Here is a 17,593-nt window from a genome sequence, read left to right as displayed (position 1 = left end):
CTGCTTACTCAGAATCCCTACTTGGCTGTCACCCAAGCACTTCAAGATTCAATATATGGGGTGCTTGGGTGGCTTGGTCAGTTAAGCATCCGTCGGACTCTTGATTTCAGCTCAGGTCATGATCTCATGGTTGTGAGATTGAGACCCACAACAGGCTCCTGGGATCGAGACCCACAACAGAGCCAGTTTGGGATTCTTTCTCTGGCCCTCCCACACACATGCACATGCTCCTTCTCTCTCAAAGTAAACATTTAAAAAACCTCAATATGTCATAAAGTCCCCCACAAACCTGAGCCCTCTCTAGTGTTCTATCTTTGCAAATGGTGGTACTAGCTACAAAATCAGAAACCTAGGCCAACATAACATCCTCTCCTCTCATTTGTGTTCTACACGTAGTCAGTAAGTTATGTGGATTTTTACCTCCTAAATAGTTCTGTAATCACCACTACTATCTTAGGACAAGTCAATATCATACCCCAACTTATACTTTTACAAAACGTAACTGGCTTCTGATCCATTCTTTCTCCCCAGTAATCAGTTCTATATACTGTAGGTAGAATAATATGATAGCATCACTCTTCCCAGATTTCAATGGCTTCCCACTGGTCCTTGGATAAAACCGAAAATCTTTTAATATGACCTATTAAGATGACCTTACATCATCTGTAAAACCCTGCACGATCTTCCCACTGCCTACCTCTCCTGCTTCAACTCACACCAGACTTCCTCTTCCTTGCTATATACCAGCTGCGGTAGCCTGCTGTGAGTTTCTCTAACATGCCTTGTTTCCCACCTGGGAGCCCTCACACCTATCAGTCCCTCTGCCTATAAACACTGTTCTAAAACATATACGTGATCTCTATGTTAAAACAAGTTTCAAAAAGGTATAGAATGAGCTCATTGTGATATATATTGCCTCATTTCTTTTATTATCACACCCTGATGATGAAGGAGAGCAAAGACATCTTTCATCTGCTCTGTGGAACTCTATCAATCTGAAAGGATGCCTACAGGGGTCTCAGATTTTATCTCAGATCTTATCTAGTCTCTCATTACTTTCCAAAATAATTACATTTTGCAAGACTTCAGGTGGCCATGACTAAGAGTTCTAGGTGATATAGATCTGAAGATATCACAGTCATGAGATCAAGCCCCACATCGGGCTCTGTGCTGTCTCTCTCTCTCTCTCTCTCTCTCTTTCTCTCTGTCCTTCCCCATTCATGCTTTCTCTCTCTCAAAATACATAAATAAACCCCCAAAAAAAGAATGTTAAAAAAGTATATATATATATGTATATATATATATAGTATGTTTCCAAAGGAAGTATGCACAGGCAATCTTAGCCATTATCCTTTGGTCAAGAACCACAATTACCAGATACCAAAACTACTGTATCAGGATTAAGCCTCTCAATTACTTGATTAGGGAAATAGACTAAGGTAAGTGCTATGCTAACAACAACAAAAAAGGGGGTTTTATACAACCCAGCCAAGCACAACTGCAATCATTTCCATGGAATGAATCAAAACTCTGGGATGTACAAGGCATGAGGTACCCTCTTCAAAGGAGCATAGCTTAAAGTTATGCTTATCATCACTATAAATCATGTGAAGCCTCTTATGTGGATCCTGAGAAACTTAACAGAAACCCATGGGGGAGGGGAAGGAAAAAAAAAAGAGAGAGGTTAGAGTGAGAGAGAGCCAAAGCATAAGAGACTCTTAAAAACTGAGAACAAACTGAAGGGTGATGGGGGGTGGGAGGGAGGGGAGGGTGGGTGATGGGTATTGAGGAGGGCACCTTTTGGGATGAGCACTGGGTGTTGTATGGAAACCAATTTGACAATAAATTTCATATATTGAAAAAAAAAAGAAAACTGAAAAAAATAAAATAAATCTTCCAATGGAAAAAAATATATATATATATACATACGCACAATATATTTTAGTGAGAATAAAAAAAAATCATGTGAAGCAAAAGCACAATCAATAGTCTCTGAGCAAAATAATAACACTTCTATACTCTTAAGTGCCTAGCACCATTTTAAGCTCTTTACATATATTAATTCATTTAATCCTCTCAAGAATCCTAAGAAGTAGGACACTATTACTATCACCATTTTCCAATTCAGAAGCTGAGGTATAGAGGTTAAGTAATAGCTTGTCCGGGATCTCAGAGCTAATATGTGGCAGAACCCAGATTCAAATTAAGGTGGTCTCACTCTTGAGTCGGTACTCTTAATTATCACACTGTACTGCCTGAAAGTAAAGATCAGAGGGACATGAAAAGAATACCTAAGGGCACCAAACACACTACGATTTTACTTCAACACTGAAAAAAACTGAAGCTGATCAAAAGCTTGTAACATGTCCCACCCTGCCACATATAAGGGCAACAAAAACAGCTATTCTTACACACAGACATATCATCTTGTAAGTCTGAGAACATGATGACTTTCAACATTTGAAGTGGCAAGGTTCCACTGGTTTTAGCTTAATATATGTGAAGATGACAAATTCAAATGTTGAATCTTAATTTTGCTGCATCCAAAAAAAAAAACTACCAACTTGGGCTACTTGCTTGGAAACTATTCAGTGTAACAAGCTCCTGAAATTATGATTCAGAAACTTCCTGTTCTTAGAACCAGTGGCAGAAAATCATTATACCCAGGTTTATATGCTAGTCTGAATCTGAGGACCTCAATAACGATGTAGTCATAAGAACAATTTGAGGGGCGCCTGGGTGGCTCAGTCGGTTAAGCGTCCGACTTCAGCTCAGGTCACGATCTCGCGGTCCGTGAGTTCGAGCCCCGCGTCGGGCTCTGGGCTGACGGCTCAGAGCCTGGAGCCTGTTTCCGGTTCTGTGTCTCCCTCTCTCTCTGCCCCTCCCCCGTTCATGCTCTGTCTCTCTCTGTCTCAAAAATAAATAAACATTTAAAAAAAAAAATAAGAACAATTTGATGTAAGAGTTTTCTATCAGCATCTACTCACACCAAGAGAAGATTTCTGATTCAAATTCTACATTAGTTTTCTAGACCATTGAGATACACAAACCTAGAACCAGTGCAAATATCACTAGTCGATCTACAATTTAAGAGGGTCAAACTAGTATTATGGCCATTTCAGTAGTATTTACTAAGCACTTTCTATGTGCCAGGCCCTGTGCTAAACTGTTACCATGGCACATCTTTCTAATCATCACAATAGATTTTTAAAAAGTATCAGTGTTTGCATTTTATAGTTGAAGAAAAGGAAGGTTAAAGGAGTTAAGAAATTTTCTTAGGTCACATAGCTATCAAGTGGTAGTCACAATTCAAACCTAGAAGCTGCCTCCAGATCCTATACTTTTACACTACCCTAGGCTGCTTACACTGCCGGGGACGGTACAAAACAAGTATAGCATTCCTGCAATCAGAGAAAAGGGATCAATGAAGTCAGGATACAGCATTTCTGGAACATATCCTGATGCCACCAAGAATGATGGCACTTGCATCATGCCACACCATAGACTTCTCCTTTGAATTAGGTAATAAGAGTTGAAATCCAGAAAGTTCTATCCAGCTGGTAGCTAGACAATCAGAATCTTATCAGCTGACCATAGCTCTGCCAACACAAACAAGAGTATTGTGCTCAGAGGTGATGTGAAGAGGTGAAAAAGGAGATTATATATTGTTGAGAAATTCAGGAATCGATCATCACAAATAGCTAACTGATAGAAAGCCATGTCCTCTCTTAACAGCAAAACAGTTAGGAACACTACCTGCTTATAGAGGCAACTGAGGTAATCCAAAGAGGAAAAAAAATCTAATAAAAGACCTGGTGGAGAATGCTGTCTTTCTGCCCTAAGCCCGACTAGGACAGAAGAGGTACCCCCCCCTACAAAGGATTTGAAGAAATATAGTGGAGTCAGAAGCTAAAGAAGCCTTATCCATGTGCAGTGACCTCTGAATTGGCTGTTTCATTCAATGAAGTCTACAAAGCTCATATTCAGCCAAGGAAACCAGAGGTTCCATCACCTAACTGAGGGGAGGTGCAATGGGAATGAAGATAGGAGCACACCTGGGTACTGCTGGTAGTGGTATAAACTAACAACCCTTCTGAAAAAGAGCAACTTGGCAATACATATCAAAGATTTTTAAAAGTATACACACATTGACTCAATAATTCCATTTCTACAAATTTTTTTTCCATTTCTAAAAAATTTATTCTAAATAAATAATTAAAGGTATAAGCAGAGACTTGGCTACAAGGATGTTCATTTCAGCATTACTTATAACACTAGAAGGTTGGGACTAACATAAATATACAACAAAGAGCACTGATTAAAAATCAAATAATACAGCCATACAAAAGAATTCTGAATTGTTAAGTGTTGTAGAATGATATTAACATGCTAAAAGATTCATAATATATTAAGTGAAAGGCAAACTACAAAGCAGTATTACCACATCATGATACGATAGTCTTTTTAAGGTTCTATATATGTTTAAAAAAAACTGGAACATAATACGTACAAATGTTAAAAGAGGTTATGTCTGGGTGGCAGGATTATGGGTGATTTTCATTTATCTATATTTCCTATTTTCCTACAATAAGCTTGTGTTACTTATATGTATAAAAGTGCACAGATTGGCTGTGCCAACACTTTATTATAAATTAGTACAAAATTAGCTACCAATCAACACATGTCAATAACTAAGACCAGACTCTGTTAGAACGTTGTGGCTGGGAAGAGTGCCAACTGAGGATATAATACATACAAGAAAGATGGAGACAAAATCTACCAACTTGAAAATGTTGCCCACCCTAGGTTGGAGTGGATTATCTATCACCATGGTAAACATTCAATATGTGCTTACTGCATGAATAATCCTGCTTACATTCAGCCAGGCATTGCAAAGAAACATTGTATGGAAATTTAAAAAAAAAAGAAAAAAGAAAAAATCTGCTTCACTATTGACCCTTGAACTGCCTGGGTTGGAATGCACAGGTCCACTTATAAACAGAGTTTTTACAGCTCAGTACTGTAAATATATTTTCCCTTTCTTACAATTTTCTTATCATTTTCTTTTCTCTAGCTTACTTTATTGTAAGAATACAGTATATGATACATATACAAAATAGGTGCCAAACAACTGCTTATGTTATCCATAAGGCTTCCGGTTTACTATTTCTATCAACAGCAGGCTATTAGTAGTTATGTTTTGAGGGAATCAAAAGTTATATGCATATTTTCAACTGTTGTGGGGGCATGTTGGTACCCCTAACTCCTGTGTTATTCAAGGATCTACAGTATTTCCAATTTTTTAGAACTGTCAAGTTCAATAAAAAATGAATATATCTTAATTTTTTTTAATGTTTATTTTTTTTGAAAGAGACAGAGCATGAACCAGGGAGAGGCAGAGAGACAGAGAGAGAGACAGACAGACAGAATCCAAAGCAGGCTCTGAGCTGTCAGCACAGAGCCCCACGTGGGGCTCAAAACTCACAAGCTGTGAGACCATGACCTGAGTCAAAGTCGGATGCTCAACCAACTGAGCCACCAGGTGCCCCTGAATATATCTTTTTATATATAGTGATCATGAGTATGTCAATACGGTCCTTTGAAGAGGGTACCTCATGCCTTATATATCCCAGATTACTTTGATCCATTCCATGGAAATGAATGAGATTGTGTTTGGCTAGGGTGTATAAAACTCCACTTATACTTTCCTGTTCACAGCTCTACTTTAGAAAGCTAAGACCCTCCATCAAAAAAGAAAAAGAACTGCAGAGAGGGGATTTTATACACATTCACACACACACTCTCTACAGAAAAATAATGATTTTATATGGGGCATTGAGCGAGACCAAGTTCCAGGTTTTTATATAAATTGTGTTCTATACTTTCTATCAACTGTTTTCACTAGATTTAATTAGCTTCTTTAAAAAAAAACTATAGGGATTCATTCCTAATAACATCTTGAATTTTAATTAATCATATCACTATTTAAAGGCAAAAAATTCAGGCAAGAAGGGTGGTAATGAACAAAGCTTGGGCTGTGAAGAAAGACCAAGTTTGAATCCAGACTATCACTTGCTAGCTGCGTGACTCTGAACAACTCATTTAGCCTCTGAGTTTGGTTTTCCATTATCTGCGCAACAGGAATAAGAGGTATTGAGAGAATTTAAAGCAATCTAACACAATACTGGATGCAGAACAATATTCAAATTTCATTTCTCTTTCCTTTCTTCAGGAAATATTATTTTTTGACCAATAAAAAGTAATTTTGGAACAGGAGATGGTTGGTTATCTGGATATGGTGGAGGTCTCTAAATCGCTAAGGTACAATATGAAGAAAAAGAATAGCAAATACCAGGGTAGAGGAGGAAACTGGGATAAGGAAGCACATATTCAGACATACTACTTGCTACCAAATGTCATGCTTTAAAACTCCCCCTACTCAATCTCCCCAATCTAGGTTTGTCCAATCTTGCACACTCAACCCCTCACCTGTCACTACCACTTTCCAAGTGGAAAGTAAAGAATACGCAGGAAAAACTGGGGAAAACCAAACAATTTACAATGTATACTCTTGGCAACATCCTTCCTCTGGGATCCCCTTCCTCTCCACCTTTATTATTCCTACAGCATGTACCTTTCCTAGAAACAGCAATCCCTATGAATATAAACAGATCTCTTGTGCAAAAACTTAACTATCAAATTCTAAGCACCCAGATTCTAGAAAGGTGTAAATGTCTTTTCGTTTCAATGGTTTCTTTGAACATACACATTTAATCAAGTATAGAAACCTTTGGGATTTTATCTTAAAACCACTTAAGGACATAATCAAAAGGTTTGAGTATCAAACAAAGCCACCTATCCATAACACATCCTGTTCGCAAAAGTGTTCCAGAAACTCGATGTAAACAAAATCCTTCTGTTTATTTCTAGGAGATAATACTGTGGTTTTCTGTATCCAACAGTATGCCTTACATACCCAAGGCAATTATGTTTTCTTCCTCTACTCAAACAGAGCATCTGTTGCTAACACAACACTGAAGTCCAAGTTATTTTCACAGACAAAAAAGCAGCTGGTCAAGCTAATCCATCTGCTGACTAGCCACCATCAAGCTTCTGTAAGACTGTCCAGTTAACTTAACCTCTATTGTCAGACTGCATGAGTCAGAACTCCCAGTCCTCTTTCAATTAGGATTTAACAACTCTTCTTTGACACCACCATTTGAAATCACTTATTACAGACATAAAAACAGAAAACATATTTTAAAACTTAAGGACAAAGGTTAAAAATGGTAGATTGGATTAGAAAAAGTTGTACAAATTATCAACAAAAGAAGAAAGTTATTTCGAAGTTGGGATTATGAATTTCATAACAATAGCCAGCAGTACTTACATATACTAGGCACCAAGGATTTTTAAAAATTAACATGATCCTCACAATAACCCTTTGAGGTAAGTACAATTGTTATCTCTATTTTATAGAGGAGGAAATACAGACACACAGCAAATTTCCCAAGCTCATTCAGCTCAGAGATAGTAGTAGGACTGGAGACCTGGCTCCAAAGACATCCTCCAATAATTTGAAGCCCAAATCCCAATGCCTTACTAACAGGTATATATTCAAGACATCCTCACCATTTTCCTTACAATGACTGAAGTACCATCCCTGCTATTTTCATTGTAACATTTTATAATGGGGAAGAAAAATCATGCCAGGGGTGTACTACTTACTTAAAAAGAAATACACAGTTTAGTTCATTATTAGTTGAGGTATGTAAGTGATTCTGCAATAGTTCATGAGGGAAAAAAGCTCAAATTCATAGCACTAAAGTGGTTATAAGCATTAATACCAGATACTTGTTATAAGCTATAAAACAAAGAGTTTTATAAGAATATTATTTGATACCAATAAATGAAATGAAAATCAACACATTTTCTAAAATTAAGAAATTGATTTTCAAAGTTACCACAAGGAACACCTAATTCTCTGCCACCTCTGGGGAAAGTGCACATGGTACTCGTAGGTGCTCAAAAACACCATATGGAATGAGACCAAATAAGTTCAAATTTTAGCCTTCTAGCTAGTGGTATGACCTTGCAGAAGCCACAACTGCCAACTCCTGAGTCCTTGATCCATATTAAAATACTTTCTCAAATTCTCTTTTATAACACACAGAGTATCTTAGTACTTTGTAAACATTAAAACACTTTTAACACTTTTTCATAATGAATTACTTTATCTGATTTTTATATTAGCTCTATAAAACATTCTTACTTCCACTGCATAAATGAAGAACTAGATTAATCACAGTTAAGTAATTTGCTCCAGAGCACAGAGCTAGTAAATAGCAACATGGAACTCAAGGACTCTAAGTCTCTGCTCTTCCGTTTGCCCTGAACCAACATCCATTCAGCTATCATGTGACTTTTACCTAAAAAGTTAAATAAGGCGTGACATGTTTTACAAATTTAGGCAGAGTTGTTTTAAACATACATATTCAAAACACACGAAATGTAATTTTTTACAGACGTCTTACTAATAGTCACGGAAATAAAATTGAGTTTACCCAACTGAGTTTCAAGATGCCTGCAATCAAATCGTGTGCACTTTAGTAAAATACTAGCATAGTCAATGCTTAACACATCACTACACTATTCTCCCGTGTCCCCTGTGCTTCTTTCCCTTGAAAAGGTGAAATCCAGGCAAAATTAGAGAAACCATTGTTCTAATAAGTCTTTCCAGTGCTTTCTATCTAATAATAGAAAAGAATGGCCTCTTGGATATGCCCTTCTTTTTCCCTGCTACATTATTAATAACACTTGTGTTCCCTCCTCTACTGTACTATACTTCAATTACTATCATCTAACAAAGAGAACAGGGTGGTTACTAATCTATACAGGGATTATGACTGCATATTAATAACTCTAAATGTATTCAAAACATTGGCTATGTTCTCAAAACATTTTTTTTCTTAATTGCAATTACTAGCTCCTTAACTTGTGCGGAAAGTATATATACAACAGGCCACAACAGCCATAGATAACTGTGACGAGCAACAAACTGGTCGAAGAGGGTGGGACCGCTGCCAACTGCAAGTCTCTTCTCCCAGTTCAACTAATACTAAACACCAAGACCTGCTTCTGAACTGGTCACGAGGAAGGAGGGAGTGGAGGGCGCGGTACTAAGCAGATTTGGTTCCTGACCTAAAGCAGCGTGTACGGTCCCTGTCAGCAGGTAGACCCCGTGCACCTCGATTGGTGCTAAGGCGGGATAAACCCGCGCTCGCACGCGGGGAGGCTCCAGAATCAAAGGGGGCCTAGAGCGCTGCAGAAAATGATTGTGGAATGGGGACAGCTCCCTTCTTCCCCGCAGGAGCCAGGGCCCAGGGCCAAAGGCCAGCTCGGGTCACCGGGCGCGGTCCCCGCAGCCTGGCGGGCGCCGCTTTGCTCCCACCGGGGAACGAGGGAGGGAGGGAGGGCAGCTGCCTAGCCCTCCGCGGCCGCAGCCCTGCCTGGCCCAGCGCGTCCACCGCCCACCCGGCCCCGGGCGCCCCGCCCACCCTCTCCCCAACCTCGGCCGCCCCGCGCCTCGTTCTCCCACTTACTTTCTGGGAGTCCATGGCCAGGGGCTATGTCTACTGGGCCCGAAACCGCGTCGAAGAACCTTGCGGCGAGGCGGAGGGAAGTCGGGCAAGCCAACACTGCTACCCGCGGCCGCCCCCTCTCCTCCGCCGCCGCCTCAGCCTCAGCCTCAGCCTCAGCCTCAGACAGAACCGACCCCGCCCGGTCCGCGCCCAGCCCGCGCGCGCGCCGTTGTCGCGCCGCGGTTGCCAGGGTGAAAGGGCGGCCCGCAGGAGGGAGGGAGGGAGAGAGACCAGAGCGCCCCGCGCATGCGCGCTGCCGCGGGACGGGATGGAGTGGAAGGTGTCCGATGCTGGGTGGGAGGGGCAAAAACTAGTGGTGCTGCGGGTCCAGTGACCAAGCCTTTCCTTCCTTACCGCATCCTTTTTCTTCCAGGGCTCCCGATCGCTGCAGGCCTTGGAATGGGCCACTGGGCATCCAGCAGCCGGGCCCGTGGGAAAGGCTGGGGAAGGAAAGCTCTGGTCCTTGAGATCAGCCCCCGCTCCATCCTGCACGCATTTAAGCACCCCTAACATTGACCGCCGCCAAGGAGCAGCCAGGCTAGACCAAACCCACTGTCCAGTGAGAAGGAAAGGGCTGGGGTAAGGGATATCGTGGAAACATGGAGAAGGCCTGAAGGAACGTGGTAGAAACATACGGGTAGAGGGTGGGGCCTGGTAGACCTTTCCCAGAGAGCCCTCCTGGGCATCTTGCTGTGTTTTGAGCAAGTCACTCTCCCTGAGCCTATTTTATCTTCCATAAAATAAGAGCAATAATGCTGACTTTGTAGAGCATTGTGAGGATTAAGTAATGTATTTGAAGTGCCCAGGACATAGTTAATGGCCAGTAAATTATAGTTGTCTGTGGGGGGGCTAGAACCTGCTCAGTCTGGTCTGAAAAGGACCGTACAGACTGTAGAAAGCTTGGGGAAGTAGGCCTGAAAATGTTCTTCTCCAAGCAGAAAGGCCTCAGCTTCCATTTTGATGACTCTGGAGAGGCTCAGAAAAGTTCCAACTAGGCAATCACTCATGAGGAATGAACAGAAGGGAAATACATATTGAGTATCTATCGGGTACCATTTCTCTGAACTGAGAATTCAGCAGTGACAAGGCCCTGCTCTCACTTGCAGAGCTTACAATCTAGTATGGGAGGGAGGCCAAAAAAAAATTAATGTGTATATATAGTAAATAAATGTGTGTATATATATATATATGTATATGTGTACATATATATACACACAGTGTTTAGAAGCACTGTTAATATATGTTTATTAACATATATATGTAATTATATATGTTTATATGCACTCAGAATTATGAGGGCTCCATTTTCCATAAGAAGTTCAGGGAAGGCCTCTCTCAGAAGTGATTGTGTAAAGTGAGAGAATGAGTCATACAAAGGTCTGGGAAAAAGCATTATAGATAGAAGGAACAGCGAATACAAAGGCCCTGAGAGGGCATGAGCTCTATATAAGAAACAGTATTTATCCTACAAGGCGATAATTGCCTGTATACAATTATACTCTGTACTATGACTTCCATGAAGGTCGAAATTTCTTTTACTCATATCTGTATCCCCAGCACAGGTCTTGCCATCTAGTATGCACTCAATAAATCCATTTTTTTTTTTAACTGGACAGACATGTATAAGAAATGGGATGAAGGGCCCAAAAGGGAAAACAGGGACTTGGCTCAAGCTACGTGGGTAGTGCTTAAAGGCCAGGGTCCAGGGAGGGCCTGTGTGAACAATTTTGCTCCTGCAGCTAAAAGGACAAATGGTGTGCAAACTTGCAGAGAGATGCTCCCTCTCTTTTTTTTTTTTTTTAATGTTTATTTATTTTTGACAGAGAGAGAGAGAGAGAGAGAGACGGAGCATGAGCAGGGGGAGGGGCAGAGAGAGAGGGAGACAGAATTCAAAGCAGGCTCCAGGCTCTGAGCTGTCAGCACAGAGCCCGACACGGGGCTCGAACTCACAGACCTCGAGATCATGACCTGAGCCGAAGTCGGACACTCAACCGACTGAGCGACCCAGGCGCCCCGAGATGCTCCCTCTCTTGGTATCAAGGGAAAGATGCCTCCTATCCAAGTTGCCCCAATTCCATGAGGAGCAGTGAGAGCAGCCAAGCACCCAGCGTCTAGTGCATGAAGGCTATTCTCCGCACTGCAGACTCAGTGTAGTGAGTCAGTTTCCCATGAGGGAGAAATGCAGCCTAGGGATCGGACAACATTAGAGGTCAAACTGCCCCACTGTGAGCTCCCTAGCCGTGACCCTGCCTTCTACTGTGGGATGCATCATTAAGGGGGGAAAAAAAACACACCATTTAGCCCTGTCCCCAGTTCTCTTGCTGCAAGGACTTAACTTCAGAGAGCAACTCCTGGGCACTTTATGACTGATGGGTATAACCACAGAAGGAGACAGAAAGAGGCTTTGGAGACAGCAAGTCACAGCTGAAATGTGATCACCAGAATTCTGTCACAGGTCATATCCCAGGAGCTCACTCCTGGCTCCTTGCCTCCTCAGTCCCCGAGTTCTTTCCCTGCAGCCCAGCGAGGAGCCTGCAGCTTTTGTCAAGAGTTCTGCCCCATTTGACTCCTGCCCCTGCCAGATCTCGTTTCCTTTAGGCAGTCTGGCTTCCCTGCCCAGCTCACCCGGGCCTTCTGCCTGCCCTTGTTCCTGTCCCTTCTGGCTGTGACTTCTATCTTCCCCAACCTATGCAGGCTCTCTGGCAGCAGTACTCACCTGGCGGGGCACTAAGTCTGCACCCCCACTGCTTCTGGCCTATGGGCAAGTCCTCTGCCTTTTCTGAACTTACCTTTTCACAGCCAAGTCAGCTGGGAAATTTTCAAAAGTAGCTTTACTAATAAAGTAAAGCTGCTGTTCTCAAGTGTAATCCCCAGACCAGCTGTATCAGCACCACCTGGTAGCTTGTCAGAAGGGCAAATTCTCAGCCTTCATCCCCAGACTAACTTAATCAGAAACTCTGGCATGAGGGTCCAGAAATCTGTGTTTTAACAAGTCCTCCAGGTGATTGATGCATACTAAAGCTTGAGAACCATTGAACTAAGAGAAAGCAAATTGTTAAAAAAAAAAAAAAAAAGGAAAAACTACAGAGGGATAAAACAGATGACGTTTTTTAACCCTTATGTTTCAATTCTGAGATAGCATATCTAGTTGTAGGTATTTACTGAGGTCCCTGGGCCTCCAGGAATGCCTTTCTGAGGAAACATCGAATTAGAATAACCTCAGGACTGGCCCTACTGATGTGAAGTGTCTGGCAAAATTGTCTCTTCCGGAACAGGTTCTTTACCCCCTCTTGCCAGGCGTTACCCCTGTAGCCCTGAGTACCCTCATGAGTTCTGGGATGCCCCCATCTCTTGGGAGAGAAAGCTACTTCCCTTAAGGGGTGCCAACAGTGTTCCCCTTTGGGAGTCAGTATAGGGCCCGGCCTGGACTCAGCAAATCTGAATTTAAATCCTGACACTGCCGCCTACCAGCTGTGTAGCCTTCAGTGAGTCTTTTAAACCAGGATAAGCCTCAATTTCCTCATCTGTAACATCATGATCGTAATAGTAGTAATTCCCAGTTACGGTTGTTGTGGGGAATCAAAGGAGATTACATATGCAAAGTGCCTGGTTTAGTCTACATTTAACAAATGTGTGGCTGTTACTATTATTACTCCCTTGTACATCATATCCTTCTGTGCCACCCTTGGATGGCTTTTTCCCCCTCGGTCTTTGGGGCCTTAGAAGCCCTATTTTCACCCCTAACTCTCATTTTCATTGTTATCCTAGCTTTTCTGAAGCATAATCACAGTCCACATGCTGCTCTTTGTTGAAGCACCAAATCTCTAACCATCTCTCTCTCCCTGTTCATATCTGGCCTACGTCTTAGCATATACCCCCAAACCCAGGAAAACCCTGAGTTTGCTCTAAGCCTCAGTTTCTTCAATTATGAAAGAGGAATCATAACAGTACCACCTACAAGGGTTTTTGAGTTGATTCAATGAGATAATTCGTGTTCAATGTTTAGCGGCATCTGTCATGTAGTAAGTATTCAAAAAATATTAGCTATCATCTCTCCCCAATCATAGAAACCTAATTCTTTTTTCCTCTGCCTCCTTCTGACTAAAAACAAACTCAACCCAAAGTCCTGGACCCCCTTGAACTCAGAGTGCAAATTTCTGATCCTAGGAACTCACTATAGACATTTACGTTCTCATAGGAGCGAAAGGATGATTCCGTTCTGTTGTGAGCTGGCACTGTATGAAGTGGTCTAGCTCCATATTTGGAGAGCTCTAAGCAAAGTGGGAAGCAATCAGTATACACAAACATGTGAAAGGGCCTGGAAACCACGTAAGAAGGGACACAATCGAGGATTTTGTCTGGAAAGGAAAATTTCTCATGTCAGAGGGGACATGATTTTTTACCTTAAAACTCTCCAGAGCTGTTGTGTGGAAGAGGGGGCTGACTTATTCTCTAGCATCCCACAGTAGAATTAGACCCAGTTAGTGTAAGCTACAGGAAGATAGATTTCCAATCAACAAAAAGTCCAACTTTCTAACAGCCTTACAGAGCTGGAATGGACTTTGGTGGTGAGGTCCCCATCAGTGGAAGTATCCAAGCAGGGGCTAGGCATTTGCCTAGGGGGATCAGGCAGTGAAAGGGTAGATGACAGAGATAACTTTTAACATCTTTCTGAACCCTGAGGCTATGTCATTCTGTAAACTAGAGGCCAATAACTATTCATTCCCTCTCTGACTCAGCTTTGCAATTGTACTCACCTCTGGAATGCGCTCTGAATCTCTTCTCCCCACCCCCACTCTCATAAGCTCCATTGCAAGAGGCCCCTCTCCTTCCTGGAATAGGGCATGCCAGGAGCAGTTGACTAAACTGTAGCCATTATGATGTTTCTATGTCACAATACCTTCTCTATGCATGATGGCTTGCTTTATACTAGGCACTGGAGACACTGAAATGAGTGAGGACTGGAAGACACGGGTGTTTCCATCACCTCCTGCCTTAGCTCTCAAAATGCCTCTGGACTCATCTAGTTCAGAGAATGACCAAGGACAAAGCAAATTTATCTGTCTGTTGATCTCTTCATTGTAAAAGGATGCTGCCCACCCCATCCCCCACCCCCAGGTCTCTCCAACACAGAGTAACGGGCTCCCTGTTCCTAGTGAGAACATTACTCAGCAGCCCTTCTTCCTCTGCATATACTCTGAGAACGATGTGGGGCAGTTTGAGACTGAGTGAATGAGACTAGGGAGATAAAGGGCCCACAGTGAATTGACCACACTTCCGTTTCATCGACCAAGCACCCAGATGCTGATACCAGACTGTCTGAATTCAAAGGCCAAGTCTACCACTTACCAGTTGTGTTGCCTTGGGTGATTTGGTAACCTCTCTCTACCTCACCTTTCTTATTTGTAAAATGAGAGTATTAACAATACCCACTTGAAAGTGTTGTCATGAAGATAAACGACAATGTGTGTAAAGTGCTTACTTAGAATAATGCCTAATTACTGGGAAGTACAAAATATATGGTAGTTATCAATGTATTATTTTCCAGAATAAACCATTCTCCTGGCCACAGCACCGGGAAATAATGGTGTCTGTGAGTCCTTTGATACTGTGGTGCTGTTGTTGTCCAGATCAGATGGTACTACATCAGCACTTCCTAGGAAATAAGTCTTTTGAATCCATCTCTCATTCTTTTTTTTTTTAATTTTTTTTTACATTTATTTATTTTTGAGAGACAGAGACAGACAGAGCGCAAGTGGGCGAGGGGCAGAGAGAGAGGGAGACACCGAATCCGAAGCAGGCTCCAGGCTCCAGGCTCCGAGCCATCAGCACAGAGCCCGATGCGGGGCTCGAACTCACGAACTGTGAGATCATGACCTGAGCTGAAGTCAGACGCTCAACCGACTGAGCCACCCAGGCGACCCGATCCATCTCTCGTTCTGAAGGGCAATCCGAACTTTTCCCTAGCAATCAGAGTTTGAAAAGGGAAGGAGACACAACTGAAGCTGGAATGAGGAACTTAAGACAAGTCATGAAAGGAAGATAGGACCCTTTCCAAGCCAAGGAAACAGCCTAAGCGAAGGTGGGAAATGAAGAGAACAATCCCAGGAGATAAGATATGAAATGAATGGAAATAGGAACCCCCAATGCCTTAATACCAGCCAAGTATTAGGAAAACATTGGAGCATATGAGAGATGGAATATTCCACTTGGGGCGCCTAGGTGGCTCAGTCAATTAAGGGTCCAAATTTGGCTCAGGTCATGATCTCGCGGTTCGTGAGTTCAAGCCCCATGTCGGGCTCTGTGCTGACAGCTCACAGCCTGGAGCCTGCTTCAGATTCTGTGTCTCCTTCTCTCTCTGCCCCTCCCCTGCTTGCACTCTGTTTCTCTCTGTCTCTCAAAAATAAATACACATTTAAAAAATTTATTTATTTATTTATTTTAATTTTTTTAACGTTTATTTATTTTTGAGACAGAGAGAGACAGACCATGAACGGGGAGGGTCAGAGAGAGAGGGAGACACAGAATCTGAAACAAGCTCCAGGCTCTGAGCTGTCAGCACAGAGCCTGACGCGGGGCTTGAACTCACAGACTGTGAGATCATGACCCGAGCTGAAGTCGGACGCTCAACCGACTGAGCCACCCAGGCGCCCCTAAAAAAATTTTTTTAAAGACATGGAATATTCTGCAGCATGAAAAATTATCTTTATGAAAAATACACACCAATATGGGAGAAAGCTTTTTTTATTTTTAAGGCTTGTTTATCTATTTTTGATGGGGGAAGGGTCAGAGAGAGAGGATCCCAGGCAGGCCCCACACTGTCAGTGTGGAGTAGGACATCAGACTTGAACTCACAAACCGTGAGATCATGACCTGAGCCGAAATCAAGAGTCGGACACTCAACTGATGGAGCCACCCAGGCACTCCTGGGGAAAAGCTTATATTACAACTTAAAAACAAAACAGAAGTTTTAGCTAGAGTATTTTTTCAAAATATAAATGGGTAATGTCTACTGTTAGAAAGTAGACACCTTTACAAATTTTCCTTTTGTTTATAAGTTTTAGCTTAGGTGCAGTGCCATCATATAGGAAAGCTCAGCCTGGTTTCCTGTTATCAAATACTTTCACATGTTTACTTTTCTGCTTACGTAAAAGTACATTAAAGGGTGGGGGATGGGTGAAATAGGTGATGGGGATTAAAGAGTACACTTATCATGATGAGCACTGAATGATGTATAGAATTGTTGAAACACTATATTGTATACCTAAAACTAATATAACACTGTATGTTAATTATACTGGAATTAACATTAAAAACTAAAAAAAGGTGAATCAAAGGCAAATAAATTGGCTTTGAAATATAAACTCACATTTGGCATGACTTCCTCATGATTAAAAAAAAAACAAAAGAGGAGGGTGGAAAGAGAGATTAGTAGGGGTCAGATTGTTATGGTCTCTAAATTCCAGGCTGGGGTGTTGGGATTTGAGCATGTTGCAAGTGGGAAGCCACTTACAAGTTTATGAGCAAAGGGTTATTTTAGGAAACTTCATTTGGCAGGAGGAATAGGAAGGACATGAGTGGGATGTGTCTGGGGTGAGGAGTTGACTGGGAACCCGCAGGCCAGACCTCTGCCTTCTACTCCCTGCCCCTTAACCTTCCCAGGTTAGATTCCCCCAAACCCCCACCCCCACCTCTGCTCCCATCCCCCACTCTGCCACCGCCACCACCACCACCACCACCATTAGAATATAATGATTATCTCAGCATTACAAACCTTTAAGTAGTTTTTCAGTCCAATGGGAAAAATAATAAATTGGCCTTAATGAAAACTGTTGGCTTTCTTCCTAAATCACCTAAAACAGGGATCAATATTTTAGGCTTTTCAGGCCATACGATCTCTGCCACAACTATGCAACTATGCCATCGTAGAGAGAGCAGTCATAGACAATACA

General features: G+C 42.1%; 1 protein-coding gene across 3 annotated transcripts in view; it reads right to left on the bottom strand.

Moving 5' to 3' along the window:
* Positions 1-14,502, bottom strand: part of FSD1L (fibronectin type III and SPRY domain containing 1 like) — a 78,653-nt gene extending 64,151 nt beyond the window's left edge. The window contains exon 1 of one of the 3 annotated variants that reach the window (XM_049627354.1): positions 14,399-14,502. In XM_049627354.1, the coding sequence (XP_049483311.1) occupies positions 14,399-14,452 (54 nt within the window). In that variant the 5' untranslated portion in view covers positions 14,453-14,502. Of the gene's footprint in view, positions 1-9,602; positions 9,798-14,398 lie in introns of those variants that run through there. The other 2 variants (XM_049627362.1, XM_049627372.1) reach the window with 2 other exon arrangements.
* Between the last annotated feature and the right edge of the window lie 3,091 nt (positions 14,503-17,593).

Source organism: Panthera uncia, chromosome D4, assembly GCF_023721935.1.
Source record: "Panthera uncia isolate 11264 chromosome D4, Puncia_PCG_1.0, whole genome shotgun sequence".
Classification (NCBI taxonomy): domain Eukaryota; kingdom Metazoa; phylum Chordata; class Mammalia; order Carnivora; family Felidae; genus Panthera; species Panthera uncia.
The sequence above is the reverse complement of the archived record's forward strand: the minus strand, read 5'-3'. Positions and strand labels throughout refer to the sequence as shown.